This window comes from Pholis gunnellus (genome assembly GCF_910591455.1).
Source record: "Pholis gunnellus genome assembly, chromosome: 13".
Classification (NCBI taxonomy): Eukaryota; Metazoa; Chordata; class Actinopteri; order Perciformes; family Pholidae; genus Pholis; species Pholis gunnellus.
Window position 1 is genome coordinate 11,023,966 of NC_136540.1, and position 22,895 is coordinate 11,046,860.

The 22,895-nt window shown below is 41.6% G+C and overlaps 3 protein-coding genes across 4 annotated transcripts; all 3 read left to right on the forward strand.

The window, feature by feature from the left end:
* Nucleotides 1–537: 537 nt before the first annotated feature.
* On the forward strand, nt 538–6,871 carry pdha1a (pyruvate dehydrogenase E1 subunit alpha 1a). The gene is made up of 11 exons (XM_079172070.1): nt 538–657; nt 1,534–1,602; nt 1,698–1,871; nt 2,022–2,148; nt 2,240–2,331; nt 3,072–3,164; nt 3,561–3,716; nt 3,998–4,069; nt 4,154–4,221; nt 4,547–4,655; nt 4,964–6,871. Exons 1-11 carry the CDS (start codon nt 610–612, stop codon nt 5,126–5,128), a joined length of 1,173 nt encoding a protein of 390 aa, XP_079028196.1. The 5' UTR covers nt 538–609; the 3' UTR covers nt 5,129–6,871.
* Nucleotides 6,872–7,484: 613 nt separating this feature from the next.
* On the forward strand, nt 7,485–10,607 carry prdx4 (peroxiredoxin 4). Its single transcript, XM_079171257.1, has 7 exons — nt 7,485–7,794; nt 8,931–9,048; nt 9,151–9,267; nt 9,488–9,610; nt 9,849–9,979; nt 10,101–10,135; nt 10,475–10,607. Exons 1-7 carry the CDS (start codon nt 7,587–7,589, stop codon nt 10,523–10,525), a joined length of 783 nt encoding a protein of 260 aa, XP_079027383.1. The 5' UTR covers nt 7,485–7,586; the 3' UTR covers nt 10,526–10,607.
* A 3,286-nt stretch (nt 10,608–13,893) lies between these two features.
* On the forward strand, nt 13,894–22,788 carry LOC306705051 (zinc finger Y-chromosomal protein 1). Of its 2 annotated transcripts, none has more exons than XM_079171708.1 (7): nt 13,894–14,096; nt 15,905–16,001; nt 16,221–16,538; nt 17,520–17,669; nt 18,037–18,165; nt 18,551–18,694; nt 19,926–22,788. In XM_079171708.1, exons 2-7 carry the CDS (start codon nt 15,935–15,937, stop codon nt 21,224–21,226), a joined length of 2,109 nt encoding a protein of 702 aa, XP_079027834.1. In that variant the 5' UTR covers nt 13,894–14,096; nt 15,905–15,934; the 3' UTR covers nt 21,227–22,788. The 2 variants fall into 2 exon arrangements, with proteins under 2 accessions (XP_079027834.1, XP_079027835.1); XM_079171709.1 differs by lacking the exon at nt 13,894–14,096 and adding an exon at nt 15,765–15,774.
* Nucleotides 22,789–22,895: the final 107 nt, after the last annotated feature.

A 22,895-nucleotide genomic window follows, 5' to 3' on the forward strand; every position in this document is an offset into this window, starting at 1 on the left:
GGAGAGCAGTGGGGGCAGTCTTGTGTTCAGATTGTGCTGCTTCCGGGATTGTAGTCAGCTAGAGATTGAGGGTGAAGGCCAGACCTGGTGGAGAAAATCCTGACACAAGATTTATAGGCCGGAGAGGCACTGATGCAATGCGGGGTTCCTCCATGTAGGGATAGAGGGAAATGAGATAGCAGAACGGCCAAGGCAGCATTACGGTGGGGAGAAATTGGTGTCAGAGTTTCTTTTGGCAGAAATGAGTAGTATACACCGTTCTGTATGTGATGCTTCACTGCCAGCTGTATTTCCTGTTTGAGGAAGTGGCCAAGTTGGGAGTGGATACTTATTATTTAAGACTCTGCGGGGGGAGAGTAAATATAGAAGCCAAATTGCTAAAAAATATATACTAATTTATTTTCTTCAGGCTATGCTCCCTGTGTCCAAGGATGCCTGCCATCAGGAGATGTAGTGTCTCTTCCGTCTAGAGCGAGGAAGCAGTGAGCTGTACGCGCTTAAAACCAACAAAGAAGAAGAAGAAGAAGAAGAGCGGAACCGGAAAGTCGTAGCTTGACAGAAGGACGGAGCCGTTCGCTGTGTGGATTGTTGTGAGCTAGCCCAGGAAAGATGCTGACCAATATCTCTAACGTGCTGAGGGCTTGTGCTCAGAGAAATGTGAGTACATACAATTCAAACAACGGACGGTGTTAGCCGAGCACTGCGTGACAGTCTCCCTCTGAGACCTCCAGCGTTTACCCAAAACAACTGTCATCGCTGTCCTGACCTTGTGAGGCCGAGCGATAGCTTGTTTGGCTAACAGAGCTAAAGTCTGCACATTAATCAAAACTTTTAACGATGGCTTCAGCGGTTTGGGTTGTAAATGCCGTGTCACGTGTTTCATCCATAACGCATATTTTGCCTAACGTCAGTTTAGTGTCACTAAACGGTCGCAGATGTTAGATCTGGGGATCAACCCTCGGTACTCTTTTTGGTACCAACCCAAATGTGTTATGTGCAGACTGTCAAGTAGTGAAAGCTGCCATCAAATGTCTGGTCAGGCTCATACTGTTGTTTACCTATTGTTGGTCATAAAGGTCCTGATTTAAATCCATATTCTATTTAGACAAAGCTCCCCTACAGCTGCTCGTGTTTAGTACATTTAATTAATTAGTTAATTGTAATAGTATTCTATTTCATTGTATATATTGTGTATTTTTATATTCAATATGTTTTACTCTGTTAATTTTATTGTATATATTGTGCATCTTTATTTTTAATAGTTATTACTCTGTTATTTTTATTGCTTTACATGTACCATAAATGCTGCTGTAGTGAAACAAAGTATTCCCTTGTGGGATTAATAAAGTATCTTATCTATCTAGCTATAACTTTTGACTTATTTTGTTAAATGGGGAAAAAAAGTGTTTTCACAGAATGCATTCATTCTACAGTAAGAAATAAAGTATTGTTTTGTGTCAATAATGAAACTTGGGAGTCGTTTTGGCTCTTAGTGTTGATGTAAAATGTAAATATCTTTGTTTCCCACGACAGGGAGCTGCAGCGGTCGTGTCAGCGCGCACGTACGCCGACTTCACAACCGAGGCCACCTTTGAAATAAAGGTAAGCTTTAAACATCAAGATTTTTTTTTCTTCTGCTAAACTGATCAGCGCACATGGCAGGTTGTGTGTTTTTATGGATATTTTCTTCCTTCTAGAAATGTGACATCCACAAGCTGGATGAGGCTCCGGCCACTCAAGTGGTTATGACTCGTGACGAGGGTCTGAAGTACTACCGCGTCATGCAGACCATCAGGCGCATGGAGCTGAAAGCAGATCAGCTGTACAAGCAGAAGATCATCAGAGGGTTCTGCCACTTGTATGATGGCCAGGTATAGTGACCTATAACTGTTTGCTGCTGTGGGAAGAATATATAATGGCATTAAAGTAAAGTCTGTTTTGAAATGCAACCGGCTATCATATATTACTTTAAAACTGACGTTTAGTATCTCGGATTTTATTTGTTTTTTCGGTCCTTGTAGGAAGCCTGTGCTGTTGGTATCGAAGCAGGAATTAATTTGACGGACCACCTGATCACTGCGTACCGCGCCCACGGCTACACGTACACCAGAGGAGGGACCGTGAAGGAGATCATGGCTGAGCTCACCGGTCAGTGTGCAACGCTGAGACATTTTATATTCTGAGATGATTGTTGAGCTCCATCACTGTTGATTCTGAGAAGTTTTTTTTAAATTTACAGGCAGAAGAAGCGGAATTGCAAAGGGCAAAGGAGGCTCTATGCACATGTACACTAAACACTTCTATGGAGGAAATGGAATTGTTGGAGCGCAGGTATGTCACAGAAATGGGTTTAAACATAAATCTGCATGTCCTGACAGTGTGTCAGTGGGATGTAAGCCTTTAAAAGGACTAAAAACAGGTGTTAGTAGTAGATCTGCTTTTATAGTTTTCTGAAATTCAGTCACAAACTTTCTAGAAATATTGTGGCAAGAAACTAACAAGAAATTGTTGATATTACCCGTTTTATCATTCATAAGTTAACACTGAACTTGACCCGGACGACGTTATGTGAGCGCCAAACAAATCACAAGAACATAAGATTCTGTGTTTCTTGAAGCAGCAGCTTATGTTGTTTTAAAATAGAGCTTTAGGGCCTGTGTCGATATAGCGTGTTGTGATCCGATCAGCCAATCAGCTCCCACAGATGGGCTTTTCGTTCTTTGTTATGATAGTGTCTGTGGGACATATGCATTTTCAGGATAGACAAACGCTGCCGAAACAAGCTTTTTCCTCCATTTTCTACGACAGTGACGTAACCAGCGCTTTTCTGATAAGTTCAGAGACTTTCAACAAGACGATCTCGAAGCGGCTGCACAAAAACACCCAGAGTGCTCAGAAAAAACAAAAAGATGCTGGGTGCAGCGCTTCTTCTCGAGACGGTCACAAACACTCTCTCCTCAGTGGAAAATAAAACCGCTGGCGCTCAGAAAAAAAAATCGCTATGTTGACACAGGCCCTTCTACATCAAGAGTTATATCATGTAACCTGAGACGTCTCTGAATTCTCCTCAGGTTCCCCTGGGTGCTGGTGTGGCTCTGGCCTGCAAGTATCTGGGCAACAATGAGCTGTGTGTCAGTCTCTACGGCGACGGCGCTGCCAACCAGGTATTGCACAGAAAGAGGTTTTAGTCGAGCAATGTTTAATTAATGGACCACATCAACAGCAGCTTCGTTCACAAGTAGGGGGACGGTCTTTCTTTAGTAGTGAAGGTTTTACTTTACCACTGTGCTCTACCCTGCTCATCATGTTCAAGGGATTATTGATAAATACATTACATTGAAATAAGTCTACTTATGGAATATACGGTTTGTCATAAGGAGTGAAATGGTACAACTCCCCCAAAAAGATAAAATAAGACGCTTCCTAAGCTGTCTGTATAAACACGTGTTTAAGAGCTACTTTGCTTTATTCTTCTAGTTTTAAGCTCAATAATGTCAACAAAACAAAGCGCCATCATACATTTGTGCAACGTTTAAAGACATGCTTTCTGTCTTTCACAGGGTCAAATTTTTGAAACCTACAATATGGCAGCACTCTGGAAGCTGCCCGCCATCTTCATCTGTGAGAACAACCGGTACGGCATGGGCACCTCAGTGGAGAGATCCGCAGCCAGCACCGACTACTACAAGAGAGGAGACTACATCCCCGGTCTCCGGGTACTGGTTTTACTCTTTTAAACCCCCCCATTCATTAAACAGACAATAGAATTAGTTTAGTTTAGTCAATTTGAGCAAGTTATGTCTGCCACTTCCATAAACAACACAATGCCCTTTATACAAACTCATTTATTTTATTTTTTTTAGATGTGAAACTTGATTTTAAAAGGTGTTGGTTAGCGGGTGTTGTTATCGTTGTTATACAGAATGACTATAATGTGTTTCCTGAAAGGAGCGCATCATAATTAAATGACATTCGGGGGATTTGTTTTTGTGTCCAGGTGGATGGGATGGATGTCCTGTGTGTTCGGGAAGCAACCAAGCTCGCAGCGGATCACTGCCGAGCTGGGAATGTGAGTTGAAAACATTGAATTATATCAAGCGGGACATTAGAGCGTCAGGTAGTCATTCGTTATTTTTGTCCTACTTTTCATCAGGGTCCCATTCTCATGGAGCTTCAGACCTACCGCTACCATGGACACAGTATGAGTGATCCTGGTGTCAGGTAAAGGATCATCTTTGTCATTTTTAATTTGTTAAAATGTAAGTATTTGCTATAACTAATGACTACACATGTAATATCTGTACAGCACTTCTTAATTGATTAATCATCTGACCTCCCGATCTCGTCTTCACTGTGCTGCTGCCCCTTGCTTCTGCCACTGTCCCACAGTAGTCTCCATGAACCCTCCTTCCCGCTGTAGTGGACTTGCTATACACGGATTTTCAAATCATGAAGTTGTGGCACTTACATTTGGTGTCAGGTTTGAAAGAATATATTGTATTAGTGCATCCCCACGACTTCCCTGCACCAATGTCTCCCCTCTCAGCTACCGCACGCGTGATGAGATCCAGGAGGTCCGTGGTAAGAGTGACCCCATCTCCCTGCTGAAGGACCGCATGCTCAGCAACAACATGGCCAGCGTGGAGGAGCTCAAGGTAGCAAATATCTTCAGTTTGTGCAATAAAAATAAATATGCTGCTACGGCAAGTTGTCCACTGAAGAGCTGACACATCTGTATCATCCTTAATGATTTTTAAAAAGGTTTTCTTTAGATTTTGAATCCAAGACCTATTCAAATTTCCCCTAAACATATATTCCAATGTATAAAAATGATATATATGATTTAGTATTTTTTTCTATTTCTAATTGAACAGTACATCTGCTTAACCACGTTTCCTTAGCTGTACACTTTAAAATGTCCGACAACAAATGACTATAATCGTGTGTCTCCATGTGTCTGTAGGAGATCGACGTGTCGGTGAGGAAGGAAATTGAAGATGCTGCTCAGTTTGCCACCACGGATCCTGAACCCCCGCTGGAAGAATTGTGCAACCATATGTTTCACAACGACGCACCGCTGGAGGTGCGCGGCACGAACCCGTGGACCAAGCTGAAGTCTGTTAGCTAAAGTTTTATCACCCACTCGTTTCCTCACGTCATTCACCCAGTAATGTGTTAGCTGCCCCTCACATATAAACACGCACACACATCATACAATGTACCATAAACTGGTGCCTTGGACCCAGAGCTCGAACCATCAACAAGTACATTTATTTCGATATTGTACAGTTTTAACAGTTGGGCCACATTCACAAAAATGTTCTGAGGATAAAACCAAGATTATCAAAGACACTAAACTGGATACTCCAACGGTTTCAGTGTACAAAACACCCTAAAGTTAGTTTCTTTGTCCCAGTGTTCCATAGTGTCATGACATTCTGTCCCATATTTATTTATCGTTTTAGTAAAAATATGAACTTAGTAGCCAACTCAGCTATTGTATAGCTTTCGTAATTACAATCACCATCCCTGACGTTGGTGGATTATTTAAAGTCTTCACAAGTACTTAGACCAAACGATATGAATTAATACCTGTGAGTAATTATATTTATTTTAGAGGGAAGCTCAATAAATTACTGAAGCTATTTTAAGGAATCTTAACATTAAGCATTTAGTCAGAAGGTTTTGTGAATCTGGCCCTAAGTGAATACATTTATTAGATTCTAAATGTGCTTGTTTGATGGTTTTCTCTGGTCACCTTTAAGGTGTAATGAAGTGTCCATCCATCACTGTTCATCTCATAAAGAGACTGACCTGTAAACATCAGCTTTGTACTCTTTATACTGAAGTGTACGTGATAAATCATTCAGTTTAAGTTAACTAATTGTTGTCTTCTTTTTTTTTTTTTTATTTAACCCCTTGTTACAAAGACAGCAGCTTAAAGACCATTTATTTTTCTTTCAAAATACTGTATGTGAGAGAGAGAGAGAGAGAGTAGGGAATACCGAGGGAAAGGTTTGAAATATTTAAATTTGTCTTGCCAAACCAAACGTGCCTGGCAGATCATGTGTTGTTCAGAGGACGAATGTGTCTTCTTGTCTTTGTGTCACACACCAAGCCGAGCAGCTGACTCTCTGCATCTAGAAGTCCGATGGTTGAAGACGCGTACAGCGAGTGTGTTCACACACTCCGGTGCTCAGCTGCTTTAGGTTGAGTTTCATGACACAAACATAAAACGCTCATTTTCGTACACTCGGAGAAGCTCTTATCCATTTTCTGCTGTACGTGTGTGTAAATAGTTACAGTCACACTCAAGTTACCACAAACTGAAACATCTGTTATCTGCAAAAAATGGTGAATTAAACATGATGGCTTTTAGTCACACTGCATTCATCAGATGAGCTTCTCTGTTCACATCAAGTTTCCAAATCAAAGAAAGATGTTTGGTTAAGCATTGTACAGAGATACATGGATATTTTGAACTTCAGTCTGTTTTTTTCTTGTCAAGTACTTAAACACATTATTGTTAAAAATGACTGCTGACAGCTCGGGTAGCAAAATATAAACCTTCATATCAACACTGCTAGCAGCAAGCTGCTATGTTAATTGTCAGTTATTAGTATTCTTAAACATTGCAACAATGCGTGAAACCCTTTAAAGGGTTAGCAGCCGAGAAGGGTCTTTTCTTTGTAATGTGAAAAGTATTTAGTCAAATCAGAAGATGGACTAAACTTTTAAATGTCTTCGTACAGCTGAAAATACCCACAGTGGGAGTATCTGTTGTAGTAAACTGTTACATCGACGCAGGCAAACACTCCATGGAAACCTTTGTTTTATGTGTGTGTCCCTGTAATAAAAAGACTGTAAGATACTGAGTTTTTGTACTCTTCTTTTTCTCAACTTTGACCGTTAAATGAACAGTAGTCACTGCATGTTACTTTTTCAACAAAGTACTTACTGGTTAATAAATGCAATAGGGTGTGGCTTTCAACTTAATACCTTTTCATATAGGAGGACAATACCAGTAGAGGTAGCACCGTTACTATTTTTTGGACATTTTAATATATTTTAAGGCGAGTATTAAGTCCCACGTCAGGTGACTTCAATTAAGAATAAAGATAAAATATAGACATGCAGTGAAGAGAATTAATAATACTATTTCAGATAAAACTAGATAAAGAAATAATTAGAAAAAGTAAGGGCAGTAATGGAAGCAAAACCACTTAACGTTTGTGATACATGTAATGCATTTAAAAGTAGATTATGCACTGAGACATGGAGCTAAGGGAGAAAAGGTTTGTGGAACTATGGCCAGGCAGTTGTATTTCTTTTTTATATTTCTTATCTGTCTATGTATTAAGGGAAGTGGGTTAAAAGGGAAATAATGTGATGTGGGAAGTGGGGCTTCGGGAGCTAATTGGCTCCAGAAGATGGCAGTAATGCAACTACAAGGATGCAAGCTGCTGCAAAACCTGGATCGAGAAGAAGAAGAGGAAGAGGAGGAAGAAGGCTCCTTAAATCCTGCCCAAAAGGCTGAAACACATTCCCCCATTCACTGGTCGGAGTGCGCACAAAGCGACGACGCGATGGAGTTTCTCTTGCACACTAATATACAGAAGGAGCTTTTCCGCGCGCTCTGCGCCGCTCTCCTCCTCCTCACCACTACATCTGCAGACGAAGGCGCTAACGTGAAAAACTCCCAGTGTCACAACTACGCGGGAGGACACGTCTATCCCGGAGAGGCTTTCCGCGTGCCAGTGTCCGACCATTCACTGCACCTCAGCAAAGCCAAGAGTAAGTGTTGTCTCTTGAGTTCGTCCAGAGGTGGAAAGTTGGTGTCTGCGTAATGAAAGTGCGCAGTGATATTGTTGTTCTTCCTGCAGCTTCAGCGTGGTGATCCGTCCTGCTGTCAGGACAATGCAACTTACAGACAGTGTCCGTCCGTCTGCAGCTTGTGCTCGTATTTTGAGTGTCTTATTGTTTGATTCTTAGTTGACAGTTTTAAGATGTTGGTGTCACTCACACAGGAGGCCTGACTTGTAATCCTTTTTTTAAGGACACGTCATTGTATAAAATTCATTGGATTGCGTCTCCCTCCGCCCCTTCGACACATGACCAACACTGCTGATAACTTAGAAAACCATCAAAGCCGTCCATAAAACTCACGTGCACATGTATAAGTTCATAGGAAATGCAGTCTTGTAAGCAAATGTAAGTGTTTACGTTGTACATTATAATAGACTTTTACCAGCAGGTGTGCTCTTCTTTCACCTGCTCTATGTTTCCCACTGAAATAGAGACAAACTTCTACTTGTAGTATGCATTGAAAGAAGAAAAGTCTTCAAATGAATGATGGGATATTATGTCAGATGGTGTCAGTATTGCTTCTTATACATTTTCTATTTTTTGTCCTTTTTTATTCTTATGTTGTTGTGATATACTTTTTCTATTTTAGTATAGTTATTTTACCTTACTATTGGACTGGAATAGAGAAAAACACATCATCTTAGAGAAGCATTTCAAAAAGCATATACAGTAGGTATAATAAAATAATAAAAACAAAGAGCAAACGTGCGTAATACTGAGCCATATGGGACATAACAATGCAGAACAAACTGAATACAAACAAAAAGATACAGAATTGAAAGTAATATAAAGAGAATTATTTTAGTTTAGATATATACCCCTAAAATACTTATGACTTGAATACAAAAGTGCAAAAATACGGAAGATTATCAGAGTCTTAATGTGCCATTTAAAGGCTAAAACACTACTGTAATCTTACATTTTTCCCTGCACATTTATGCTGAAATAACAATGTTATATTTAGTCATTTGCAGCATCGAAACTCATCATGGATGTTTTTAAAATAACTGTTACAGTAATAATTCCTGGTTTCATCAATCCACGTATTTGTCTTCCTACCCAAGTTTCAAAGTCTGCGCCACACTGGGAAGGAACAGCCGTCATTAATGGTGAATTCAAGGAGACGAAGCTGTCGGACTACAAAGGCAAATATCTCGTCTTCTTCTTCTATCCTCTGGACTTGTGAGTAACATCTGAGACACACATGGCATAATCGCTTCATTTGTGTTGTTGCACAACAGAGTCGGTCCTCATGTAAATGTGTGTTTGCTCCGTTTTTTGCAGCACGTTTGTCTGCCCCACTGAGATCATTGCATTCAGTGATCGCATGCACGAGTTTCAAGCCATCAACACAGAGGTGGTCGCCTGCTCTATCGACTCCCAGTTCACCCACCTGGCCTGGTAAGATCGTGTCGCCGTTACACCCACAAGATGCACTCAGACCTAAGACAAAACCTAATAATAAAAGACGTCCTTAAGTAGACTTAAGTGGAATAATTATCTAAATACTTTGGAATTTCACTAAATTAATTTTAGAGGGTTCATGCTGATGTTAAGGTGTGAATCATTTATATGAATTGTACACTCAGAACACAGCTTTATTTTTTCTTGTTGTTAACAGGATCAATACGCCCAGAAAGCAGGGTGGACTTGGGCCGATGAAAATACCTCTGTTGTCTGACCTCACTCACCAGATTTCCAAAGACTACGGAGTCTACCTGGAGGACCAGGGACACACACTGAGGTACGGTTTCACTTTCACTGTTATGGCCGTTCTCTACGTTTTTATAGGCGATTAACCTAATGAAACAATGTTGCGCCACTCTGAGTGAACAAAAGCCGATAAGTTATAAAACACTTTAAAATGTATAAGAATGACATTTCATGCCCCTGCAATGTGCTTCATAACTTAGCTGGTTATTTTAACCGCCACGTAGAAGTCATTCTTGAGTCTCACTTATCTGTCCGTCTCTCTCTCTCAGAGGACTCTTCATCATTGATGACAAAGGCACCTTGAGGCAGATCACCATGAACGATCTTCCGGTGGGAAGATCTGTGGATGAGACTCTGCGGCTCGTGCAGGCCTTCCAGTACACTGACAAACACGGAGAAGGTATGACGAGCTCATTTTACCGGCAGTAGGCTACCAGGAAATTAATAGTTTTCAGTGTGTGTGTCTCAGTGATTTTAGCTATTTTACTTGTGCTGACTGCAATTGTGTCATTTTCTTACAGTTTGTCCAGCCGGATGGAAGCCTGGCAGTGACACAGTGAGTATCACTGACTGATTTGGATCCTTGGTCACTAACTAGTGTTGTTCAATGACAGATCGACGATCTCAGATCGAGAACCATGTGTTTGGCAAATCAGTCTTTTTGTGTCCAGTTTTGCAAAAAGCATTTACATTTCAGGTTCAGAGTAACGGACCATGAGCATTGCCTGACTATTTAGTTTGTGGCCTCACAAGAGATTTACTAATATACTAATATTCGGGAAACACATGGAAAGCAGGGCTAGTTTGTTGTCAGGGTTCTGCATTAGTCACAGCCTGATTCATAGCATACACATAGTATATTTCTATCACTCACTAATTTAATTCTCTCCCACAGATCATTCCCGACCCTTCAGGCAAGCTGAAGTATTTTGATAAACTGAACTGATCTGCGTTCCTGTCGTCCAAGTCTGTGAAATCCATCACTTACTGAAAGTCCAAATAAAATGTGTTTTCCTAAAATGCTGTGTGTCTACTCTGTTGGTTTCATCTGATCAGGTGACCGCTCAAACTGGGGCAACAACTAACAAAGAGTCATCAGGCATATTAGCATACTTGCTGGACCAGTTGTCCATTTTGAATTTGCTGCGATGTGTATGAGGGGTAAACACAGCTGCAGGTTTATTCATATTTCAATAAATGATAAACAACATCGCTGTACTGCCTTGTCCTAAATAATGAGGGAACAGGAGAATGGAAGTGTAGTAATAAAAGTGAGAAACGTATCAAACAACATGCCTGAGCTGAGGTTTTGTGTGTGGGGAACATTAACTGAAAACGTAGGTGACTAATGAAAATAGCATTATGTGGTATTCTGCAAAGTTAAAGAAAAGTAATGGAGTTTATATCATGTCTGGACGTTCGCTAAGCTTAGAACACTAATTTAAGAACACTGCGAACAAGAAATGGCTAACTAGCACTTATGTACAAATTCTTTCTTTTTGAGAAGATTATGATTGCCTTATTAGGCTTTGCAACTGAAATATGTTTGTGAGGGAGGATTTGGTTTGTACACGATTACATAAAGCCTGATGCTGAAAACTAGACTAACTCTATCCGTTGTCCCTAAAAGACATGCTGTCATTTGATCACACCAAACAGTCGGCAGAATATCATCTTAAGGGAAGCTACCAAATTTGAAATTATGATTCTGTGTCTATCCAAACATGCGCTGTGTGAGGCCGTCTGGAGTATCAACACAACGTCTCAAAACATTTGACTTACAGATGCTTTCCTCATTAATCATCACAACAAAGATGTCGCCACATCACAGGCCAGTTCTATAATACAGAAAGCTGAAACCAACGATCTCTCCGATATCATGCGACTCACACAGGGAAGCCAAATGTTAAAGCACAATATTTTGACAAGCTAAAATAAAATAATCGTTTATTAGTCCCAGGGGGACTAAGGAGATAGTGAACAACAACATGCATCAGCATACAATAATTTTCCTGTTTATGGCATGTGCGGTCTATTGGGAGCAGTGTTGATTGTGCAGTATGAGGAAGGAAGGACCTGTGGTATCTGTCCTTCACACACTGCGGGTGCAGGACATCCCGGGACACAGCTGGCCTTCTTAACCAGCCTGTTGAGTCTCTTCCTGTCAGCAGTCGAGATGCTGCTGCCCCAGCAGACCACTCCATAGAAGATGGTCGATGCCACCAAAGAGACGAAAAAAGGTCCTCAGGAGTGCTCCCTGCACTCCCAAAGACCTGAGTCTCTTCCGCAGATAGTCGGCTGTGTCCCTCTTTGTGAAGTACATTTGTGTTGTCCGTCCAGTCCAGTTTATTGTTCAGGTGAATACCCAACAATAGGAAGATTGGGCCATTTGAAAAGAAAACTGTTATAATTCACTGCTTTTTTGCTTCTTTTTGGAGATGGAGGACAAAGTCACGCTGACCAAGAAAGGTTCTTTAACCTTTTAACGTTCAATGTTTTAAATCTTCATACATTCTCATAAAATCAATTTCCCACTAGATCTACTTGAAGACGGCTTTGGTGATCATCCTACTGTTTTATTGCTGAAGTCCCAAAAGAGCAGAGCTCAGAAGGTAAAAACATTCCTCTTAACACAATTTTACAATTTAGAAATCGTATTCCTTAAGGAATAAGTCGACGCTTAAAATTCAACCCTTCACTCATGGTGTTTTCCTCTATGGCACACTGTGATTGGCTTTGTACGACGTCACATATGACCTTTGGATTGGAGAGGTATTATACATCATACAGGAGCTTCGTGGTAAGATTTTCCTCAAGTGCTGTCATATAATGAGGGTTGAGGTTAATGAGTTACAGAGAAAGGCTTAAGGGGAATTTTTACACACACTCATGAACTTAATGTTATTTTTACTCTTCACATTACATTTTTCCCCAGGTTTGGACATTGGTTCACAAATCATGAAGGTTCTAAATGAGGTACCGTTACCAATGTACAATTAAAGCTTCTCAGGTGACAGACTGTATTCAATACTTCATATGTCCTCATTTTTTCTTCCACCAGTAGACAGCAGCAAAGACTCGCTGTAGCAGCATCTTCATACCACAAAACAACTCAAAGACTATTGAGTTCGACAAGCGAGGAGGAGAAGCTGATCTCTCCTCTGAGAAGGATCTGCTTAAAATAACTGCCAGACATACTGTTTATTGACTTGTACTGACTGTTGGTATTGGCAATAATCATGTTTTGTTTGGTCAGTAAATCTGTCTTTGATAATTAAGTGGTTTCTGCTCATTTCAGTTAATCTGAATCTTTGCTGATCAGTGAATGAACACATGAGGTTTGGGAGTATTCTTACTGTACACTCAGAGGTGTGTAATGGTAAAATGATGTAAACTTTTGAGAAAAGCCACAAAGTTTTTGTTTAGCAATCATATTTTGTATTGCCATTACAATAAATCCATACTTTTTTGAAATAACTTGAAATAACTCATGTGCCAGTAGTTTATTATCAGTTTTGGAAGATCTGAAACCCTTTAATTAAGTAAAAATAAAAGCAAAAGTCCAGTATTGCATATGTTGCTTTATAAAGTAAAGAAGTATTATCAGCTAAATGTATTTAAAGTAACACCATTAAAAGTACTCATTATGCAGCAGAATGGTCCCTGTCAGTGTATGTATTATATATTGTGATTTTGATTATTACTATTAACTGGGGGCTAATTTTAACTATTCCACATACATTTGATTTTAAACAAATCTGTTGAAGTTGGATAAACACTTTGTATATAATAGCCTATATTAATTTGTAAATAAGCTGTCAGATCAATGTAGTTAAGTAAATGTAGTTTTATTAAAAATAATTCCAAAACCATTTCTTATTTTTGACCAGGAGGTTGAGGTTGTTGTGAAGAAACAATTGGGGTTAAACTACATTTGCGATTAAACTGATACTGTGACAGGGTGGAAAACTAGTCAGCGGTTTGTTTAAATGTTGGATGCTCTCCGTCTGGAGGTCATAGTTTAATCACTTTTTATTGTCCACCTCTCCGTCGCATACAAGTCTGCTGTTTGGGGAACTGAATCAGTCCTCGACCCATTACTAGCTAAACCAACCTCGGGGCATAAACTAATTAAAATTAACGCCACACTGCACGTTTTGACGAAACCCTGTCTGAACAGCCGTCCTCAGATTATGGCCTGTTTGGTGCCTGCCGGTGTGATTTCCACCACAACCCTTCCGCATTTTCCTGCTGCTATCGGGCTGTGACGTGTCGTGCTGACGGCGGCCTCGGAGCTGGAGGAGCGGGGGGCTGTAGCATGACAAGATCTGGCTCCAGACGTCCTGCTTTGCTTTCAGCGGAGCTCCAGAAACAACCCATAACCCCTCCTTCTCTGCGCCTCTCCGGCCCGCCCAAATAACACAAAATTCCCGACTGAATCCTGCCCGAGTCTGGGGGAACCAGGCGGCCCGGGAAGCCGAGGTGCGGACGGAGGCCATCCCTGCAGCATACATCTGGTACGCGGGTCGTTTTTTGCTCCCGTTTGCAGAGTTATGTTTGCATGTGTACGTGTCTCTTTAGTTTTGCATGCATGTGCTATTTTAATTTATTTCTTCATTGTCACCGAGAGGCCGCAAAGGGTTGGGCCTTTTCTTCTCAGGCCCAGGCCTCAACAGAGGCCGTAATTGGTAATTCAGGCCTATCCGGTTAGCTAGCCAGCCTGCTTAAAGGAGCGGGTTTTTTGTAGGCGCCAGTCGTCGTTAGCTCACGTTATTTTAATTTAATTTAACAGTTAATGTGCATTACAGTCTTCAACAGAAGCGCATTTACCATTCCTCATCGCCAAACGGGTATTTTAAATCCGTGTTAAAATTAGCATTCGTCCAGACATCAAGCTAACAAAATGGCGGACGCTAACGGCTGTCTAATGAAAATCTGTTGTGGAAAACGAGTGTGTGTGTATGTGTGTGTGTGTGTTTAGCAATTTTCCCGCTAGCTGGCTACTACAGAGCCTCTTCAGTGTAGAACTAACGTAACACCCCTTACTATTTCATAGTTTTATATTACTAAAAACATGTCTGTGCAATCTCCTGTTCTTAAAAGTGTGTTTTGTCCGCGTCAATCGGGATTATGCGTGTGTATTCAGTTGCAACGCTGCTCCAGTGGTCAGTTGAAGTCGGTTTAGTCTGACATGAATGAGTAGCTAACATAGCCTGATCACAATGGAAGGTTTTAATGTGTTGGCGGCATCTTTCAGCACACCGATGCACTGTGTTGTGCGCCACAACGCCGCACAACCTTGCCATCATTTTCCACCTGGAGGTGGGGGATGGTACGTTCAGTGTAAATTAAATGGAAACCCGGCAGCATCGTCCACACCACTGTTTACATCTCTGCATCCCCGTGTGTGTGTGTGTGTGTGTGTGTGTGTGTGTGTGTGTGTGTGTGAGAGAGAGAGAGAGAGAGAGGGAGAGACAGGGAGACATTTGTATCACACGTTATCTCCATGGTGAAGGTAACGTTGGTGCAAATTGGGCTGAAGTATTTGTTTAGTTTTGGTAGCTATGGTAGTGACAATTTTGCCATTTCACTTGCTGTCCTTTTGCCGCAGACACAAACTGGAAAACTATCTTCTTTAATAGTAATTTATTCGGTTGAGTGTTTTCCCTCTAGAAATGCTCTATTTGCCTGTGAGGCGAGATTTCTCTCCAGGGCATTTCTTTACAATATCAGGTGTCCTTATCTTATTTTCTATCTTTGTTTGTGTGGAATAAAAAGCCAAAACAAATGAGGCTCTCTACAGAGGAACTCACAACAAAAGGACAGTGGGATATTAAACAGAAGTTACTATGGCTTCAACTAACAATTACCTAATATTAATACAATATGTATTATACACATACATGTCTTATTATGGAAGGATATTGAATACTAGTGCTGATTCAGTGAATAAGTAATGTGAAGTGCAAATAAAATATCAATCCTTCTATACCCGTTTTCAGTACTTAGTGGTTGCTGCCAAATAAGTATTTGTTTGAAATCCAGCCGTATTTCTTGCAAAATGACATGACACATTTGAAAAATAACAGTTGTCAGTACATATTCTATATTATAGTTAGTTGACTTAAGTCACCTGCTGCAGTGCATTGGTCCAGTCTGCTTTTATGGAGCATCATATTGAAGGAAGTTACTTTGGTGAGTAACAGCATTATAATGACTAACTTACTTATGGAGATTTTTTTAGTTTGCATGGTTCTTCTGTTGAGCTTTGTTTCCAACAGTTTTGATCACCAAATATCTAAACCTCTCTGTCATCTGCTTTCAGCTGTTCAGTAACAAATGCAGTGCGAGGACAATGGATGAGGATGTCACCAGGCTTGCAATACATTCTGAAGAGCCCAAAATAATATTACACGGATCGGGTAATTGACCATGCTTATATTGAATCGGTCTTTTATTTACACAAAGTATGTTTTGGGGGGTATGTGTGAGTTCACGGTAACACCGCATGGTAGTGGTTCTTTGATTAACCAGATAATGGGTCAAGTGTTGTTTGGTATGAGATGTTGTGGTTGCATTATGTCAGTAGGAAACATCCAAACACAATCATCTGATTGACGGTGTGATCCTGTTTCTTCCAGATGAGGGTGGTGCCGGCGGGCAGGAGTTTGTTGTGGAGCTTCAAGAGACTGTGTTGGTGTCTGAAGGCGAGGGGGAAGGCATGGCAGTTCACAGGTTTGCCCCAGACGAGCTAGTCATCCAGGATGCTGTGGAGGACGTGGTTTCCGAGTATGTGCACTGTGATGAAGATGAAGACGTCGCCGTTGAAACCTGCGTGATGGCTCTTGAGGGGGACGAGGAAGGTGTCGCCATGGGGGACATCCCTGAAGATGGGCTGGACTCAGAGCAGCAGGACGACGACGACCAAGATGGGTGTGGAGACTATCTCATGATATCCTGTAAGTTTACGTCTCTGCGGTGGTGGGATTGAGTTTAAATGTGCCGTTTGTTGTTTGAAGAACTTTTGAATTAGATTTCAAAATATTGACTCTCTCGACAGCTGACACCTGTCCAGCTACACAGTTAGTAGACTATTACAGATTGTAACAAATGCTGATTTTAAACATCTCTGGTAAATGGTCTTGCACCTTTCTAGTCTTCTGACGACTCAAAGTGCTTTTAGCACTACATGTCCCCATTCACCCATTCACACCCATTCATACACTGATGGTAGCGGCTACCATGCAAGGTGCCACCTGCCCTAACTAATCATTCACACACCGCAGCCACAGCCTGCAGGAGGAATTTAGGGTTAAGTGTCTGACCCAAGTACACATCGACATGGACAAGCAGAGCCGGGGATCGAACCGCCGGTCCTCTGATTGATCACTGAGCCACAGTCGCCCCGTAGCAGCCAGTTTCCATATATTCTGCAATAATTACAAACCCTAAGTGGTACCGGGTCTGAGGATGGGTTTGAAACAGACTGTCGTGTGTATGTTAGTGGACATGCAGAGAGATGAGATGACAGAAATAGTGAACTTTAAGCACAGATTTGATTTTCTGTTGTATTAATAAACTTATGGTACCTAATCTCAGACTTGACTGGGTAATATTTATTAAATATTCAGACAAGCTAGATCAAAAACAAAATATTAATTGTGGTACATTATCTAGAGTTCATTGATGTACTGAAATGGTGAAACTATACCCAAGCTTTATCTTCGTTAAACATAAATGGTGATTATTGTTACTCCCCTCTTCCCATAGACACCAAAAGGGGAACGTAACAGTGATGTATTAAGTATTAAGTTGTCACATGTTGTAGAATTAACAGCGTCACCAGCTCATGGCTGGCAGATCTCACACACTTGCATGTCTTTAATGAACTGTGATGTGTGTGTGTGTGTGTGTGTGTGTGTGTGTGTCCCTCTCGCTAGTGGACGAAGCGGGAAAAATGGTATCAGAGGATGGAACGGAGGTAACAGTGGAGGGAGCTGTGGAGGACCAGGAGGTGGAGAAGGATGAGGATGGGCAGGAAGTGATAAAGGTGTACATCTTCAAGGCTGATTCTGGAGAGGATGACATGGGTGAGTAGCTGTTAAGCTTAAACCTCTATTAGAATAACAAAGTGCTTAATTATAGCCTGAATACCAGTGATTCCCACAGGACACGATATTATATTTGGGTTTCGTTTCTGAATAGTGTAAGAATATACTTATACCAAATTAATTAAAATACAGTCTGCTCCCATCTAGCTCGCTGCTTACATTTAAAACGAGTACTGATTTGTAGTGTTAAAGAGGTATTCAAAAGTCTTAATGTAACTTGGTGAAACCTTGTGGATACCTTAGAAATAGTTTGTAAGCCTCAGTTTTCCACAGGTTGACAAATATAATTTTGTGAAAGATTTGCCAAAAACTTTGAGGATTTAGAAGTTGTGTTTAAATTCCGCAGGAGAATCGGTTGACATCAGCGATGGAGACGCGGAGAGCGTGGCGTTAACCGAGTCTTCAGGCCAAACGCTCCGAGAGAAGATGGTTTACATGTCAGTCGGGGATTCTCATCACAATCAAGGAAACCACGGTGAGCTCTTGGATCTAACGAGGGGGCGGCGTGACTGTCATGAAACTAAACATTACTAGTGTTTTGGTTTTGTACATGTTGGGCTCATCTACAGGTGGGTCCAAGGTGACTGATGAGGTTTATATGGAGGTGGTGGTAGGCGGCGAAGAGCCAGTAACTCACGACCGCTCGTATGACAGCGTGTCTCTAAGCAAGGACTTCATGCCTGTGGCCTGGGCAGCTGCTTATGGTCAGCACCCCTGTCTATTAAATTGCTTTAAAAAACAACAACACTGGCAGCCTGTGCATCAACCTGAGTTTCTCTCCTCTGAGTTTCTTGGCTTTAGCTTTTACAGATGCTGGTGTTGTTTATTTCCGTGTTTAAGCCGTTCTGTTGGTCTCACAGGTGCGGAGGATAGCGAGAGTTGTGAAAACAGAAACGGTGCCGCCAGTGCACTGCTGCACATCGATGAATCCGACGGGGTGGATGACATCGGCAGACAGCGTAACAAGAGCAAGAGACGGTCGGAGCCTCGCCAGGTACAGACAGGTAAGAGCAACGCAAAGTTCACTATCTGGAAGTTGTCTGCTGTTGGTGGGCATAGCTAGCGAGCTATTATTAGGCCGTGTTATGTACATCGTGATGTAACTCCTGGTCCAGCAGCAGAACCACTGATGCTCCGGCTCTAGTTTTGATTTTAGTTGTTAGGGGACAGGTCATGCTGAGGATACTCCAGGGAGTCATCGATTCTTTTCATAGTTTTTCAGCAACTATTCTCTAGCTTGTGATTACAAACACATTACTTTACCCAGACTTTAAATGTGCAGTCTAACCAGCAGTCAAACAGATCTCCAACGTTTTTAATAGAGGGAAAAGAAAGGAAAGCGACACATTGCATTTGTTGTAGTTTGTAGCTTGTGACTTTAGCGTGACTGCAGCCGGTTCAACCAACGTTTAACCAGCATATTTCAGTTGCCTTCTCCTAGTTTATCCTGATAATTTAGAAAAATATTGCGAAGACTTCCCTGCACTGGATTAATAATGTGTTGCAGGTATCCCACTAATTCACTGTAGTACATGCATAATGATTATGAAGAAGTAGGACTACACCTAACAATTCTTTTTCAATCATAACATGAAGATCCTTTTTTTTATTACCCGATAAATATAACAATTAATTTACCCAAAATAGATATAATACAATTCTATTAATTGGTTGCATAGATTCATTTGAATTGCTGTATGTCATAGCAACCCTTTCCCTGAACTGGAGAATCAGTATTTTTACATAAGCACTTCACTTAAGACGGTTATTACACAGCTTATGTCCTTCACACAGGCTTATCAGCTGTTTATTGTGTTACTTTGCGACAGTTACCGTAGCTTCTAATACTGAGAACCTCTCAGTTTGGTGCATATGTGCTGCTGCACTCGGCTAAATCTTCCTTGTTGTTGTTTTTCCATTTTTTGGTTTACAATTGTATGAATTTCCTGATTCCAGGTGGTATTAATCTTAAATATCTGCAATCCCAGAACAATCTGTGAACCAATAATGTCTGGCTGCTTGTTTCATTTAGTCATATCTTTTTTCTTTTTCCGTACATTTAACAACATGTTAGTGATATCAATTGTTTTTATTTGATTATTGAGAAGGAATATATGGTTCATATTACCCTTTTAAGTAGATGGTTATTTGTTATGATTTTAAAAGGATTTAGACACCAATATGGAAGGTATCCAACAGTTTACCTGACAAACTCTTTGTCATTTTTCTCCGCAGCCATCATCATCGGCCCGTACGGTCAGCCTCTGACGGTTTACCCCTGCATGCTTTGTGGTAAAAAGTTCAAGTCACGAGGCTTCCTGAAACGGCACACAAAGAATCACCACCAGGAAGTTCTGACGAGGAAAAAGTACCAATGTACAGACTGTGACTTCACCACCAACAAGAAAGCCAGCCTCCACAACCATATGGAGGTGCACGCTCTGAGCAGCAAGGCCCCGTTCGAGTGTGAAATGTGTGGCAAGGAGTTCCACCAGCAGGCGGCGCTGTTTTCTCACCGACTGCAGCACCACCATCGAGAGCCCAAGAGCCAGTCGCCTGCGACGCCAAACAAGATGCATAAATGCAAGTTCTGTGACTATGAAACGGCCGAGCAAGGGCTGCTCAACCGGCACTTGTTGGCGGTTCACAGCAAAAGCTTCCCCCACATCTGTGTGGAATGTGGAAAAGGCTTTCGACATCCGTCGGAGTTGAAGAAACACATGCGCACGCACACGGGCGAGAAGCCGTACTCCTGCCTTTACTGCGACTACAAGTCGGCTGATTCCTCCAATCTCAAGACGCACATCAAGACGAAGCATAGCAAAGAGATGCCATACAAATGTGAGCGCTGTTTCCAGACCTTCGCCGAGGAGGAGGAGCTGATTCAGCACGGACTAACGCACGAGGAGAATAAGACCCACCATTGTGCCCACTGTGATCACAAAAGTTCCAACTCCAGTGACCTGAAACGCCATATCATATCTGTTCACACCAAGGACTATCCACACAAATGTGCCATCTGTGGTAAAGGCTTCCACCGGCCGTCTGAACTGAAGAAGCACTCGGTAGCCCATCGCACCAAGAAACTCCACCAGTGCCGGCACTGCAACTTCAAAATTGCAGACCCTTTTATTCTCAGTCGCCATATCTTGTCTGTCCACACTAAGGAGCAACAGGCCTCTCCTGAAAAGAGTGAGCCAAAGAGGACAGAGACGCACACTCCCGTTGCGACGCCTAAAAAGTCTGCGCCCAGCGCGTCCAGCGCCGCCGGCCCGGCCGGCAGAGTCAGCGCAGCCAGCTTAGCCAGCAGTGTGACGGTAGTTATCGGTAAAGGACAAAAAGAAAGGCGAATCTACCAGTGCCAGTACTGCGACTATAGCACCGGGGATGCTTCGGGTTTCAAGCGACACGTGATTTCCATTCACACGAAAGACTATCCGCACCGCTGCGAGATCTGTTCGAAAGGCTTCCGACGACCCTCGGAGAAGAACCAGCATATCATCCGCCACCACAAGGACGTGGTGCAGGCAGAGTGACTCTGACTGAGCCAAATACTGTGCCACAACCAAGAACAATGTCGAAGTAACCATCACACCCCAATCTCTGCACCCTCAGCGCGCCACCCGTCACATTGAAACGATGTGGCGCGTGTGTGCGTGCTGCACTTAGTCCGTTCTGTTGTTTTTCTCTTTTTTTTTTTGATCCTCAGCCTAATGTTTGTTCAGAAATGTATACACGTGTACATAACGTTAACGCTCTGTCCGAGATAGCAACAGGACCCTTCTGTAGACCTGCACTTTTAACTGCATGTCCCTTTGCTGGTGACAGTGTGCATGGCAGATTGTGCAGATGTCTCTTTTGTAGATACACTTTTTTTTTTTATTTTGCAGGCAGCAATCAGTTGTCAATCACAATGGTCCTAATTATTTGTCTCAAAACTGAAGTGTGATTTGCAAAAACATTTGCATCATTTTGTTCAAATGTACTTAAATTGAATTAGCAACCTGTTCCCAGTAGCACTTCCCATCTTGGTACAGATCACGATGGATGCAGTAATCGAGTCATGTGTGATTATGTGTGTGTCTGTATGAGAGGAAGAGTGAATGACAAACGAACATCTGTTGTGCTTCCTGGAGCTCCGACCCCACCACTCTGTAACATAGTGCTTTTGGTTGTGTTGTTAAAAACACAAGGCGGGCTGTGTGCGGCACTCAGAGGAAAAGCAGCGATCCCTCTCTGCACAGCGGTCTACGATCCTTCAGTTCACAGTGAAACAGTGGATGTGTCATGGTAGTGAATAACAGTTCACATATGCACCTATATCACGATGCCATCGTTCCCCCGTTCACTTGATTATCATGAACCTATGATATGTCAGTCTCAAGTCAGTAAGTGTACTGTACGTTGTTCAGAAGCAGCAGAGATGAAGCCCTGACTGACAGTATTTCTAATCCATTAATGCTACCTGGAGAGTGAAATTCCATTGATTTGAAAAAAAAACTTTATTCACAATTATTACTGATGACAAGCGGTGTCTTTTTCCATAAACAAACTTGTTTCTCACAATGAATTGGCATGATATCTGTTAAATCACAGAAAAAAACCTCATCTACAAACGTCGGTATGATACCGATATTAGGCTGGGTTAAAAAAAATAAAGTTCACATCAGTGTCCAAATATAACTATCTGGTCTAAATAGGAATCATACAGTGTAACTGGTGCTGCTGTTAGGAAACTATGGATTGAACTCACAGATGTACTTTTGCCAGTAGAAAGGGGAAAAAGTATATCTTTTTAGATGCAACTTCAGAAGACAGGTGCTGGTGGTGTACTTGTACTATGGCTTTTTACATTTTTGTCATCACCTGTGATTATTCCTGTTTTTATATTTATTTCATTTACAAGTTGTTGTATAGTTAAGTGTAACTAGACTTCTATGGGACGTAAATTATTGTTTTGTATACAAATCTGTACAAAGCGTGTAGATGTAAACACTTGATAAAACGGAAATCTGAACTGTGTTGTTATGGATGTACTTCAACGTATTTGTTAAAAAAGATAATAAAAGCAAAGTATTTTAGCCGTTTTGTCCTCTATTTGCCCCGATTTAAGGTTCCCAAATGCCCAGAAATGTGTTTCTCTTGTTACGTCACTTGGACGTTTGACATTTGTATTTCTTGTAAACAAACTAAAGTTGTTTTCAG

What these genes read in the sequence shown, in the direction of transcription:
- pdha1a (XM_079172070.1), top strand. Translation starts at nt 610, where the DNA reads ATGCTGACCAATATCTCTAACGTGCTGAGGGCTTGTGCTCAGAGAAAT. An exon ending in GGGCTTGTGCTCAGAGAAAT is followed by an intron (nt 658 to 1,533) that starts GTGAGTACATAC and finishes TTCCCACGACAG; the next exon opens with GGAGCTGCAGCGGTCGTGTC. An exon ending in ATGGAATTGTTGGAGCGCAG is followed by an intron (nt 2,332 to 3,071) that starts GTATGTCACAGA and finishes AATTCTCCTCAG; the next exon opens with GTTCCCCTGGGTGCTGGTGT.
- prdx4 (XM_079171257.1), top strand. Translation starts at nt 7,587, where the DNA reads ATGGAGTTTCTCTTGCACACTAATATACAGAAGGAGCTTTTCCGCGCG. An exon ending in GCACCTCAGCAAAGCCAAGA is followed by an intron (nt 7,795 to 8,930) that starts GTAAGTGTTGTC and finishes TTCCTACCCAAG; the next exon opens with TTTCAAAGTCTGCGCCACAC. An exon ending in CACTGACAAACACGGAGAAG is followed by an intron (nt 9,980 to 10,100) that starts GTATGACGAGCT and finishes ATTTTCTTACAG; the next exon opens with TTTGTCCAGCCGGATGGAAG.
- LOC306705051 (XM_079171708.1), top strand. Translation starts at nt 15,935, where the DNA reads ATGGATGAGGATGTCACCAGGCTTGCAATACATTCTGAAGAGCCCAAA. An exon ending in AATAATATTACACGGATCGG is followed by an intron (nt 16,002 to 16,220) that starts GTAATTGACCAT and finishes TGTTTCTTCCAG; the next exon opens with ATGAGGGTGGTGCCGGCGGG. An exon ending in TTCTGGAGAGGATGACATGG is followed by an intron (nt 17,670 to 18,036) that starts GTGAGTAGCTGT and finishes TAAATTCCGCAG; the next exon opens with GAGAATCGGTTGACATCAGC.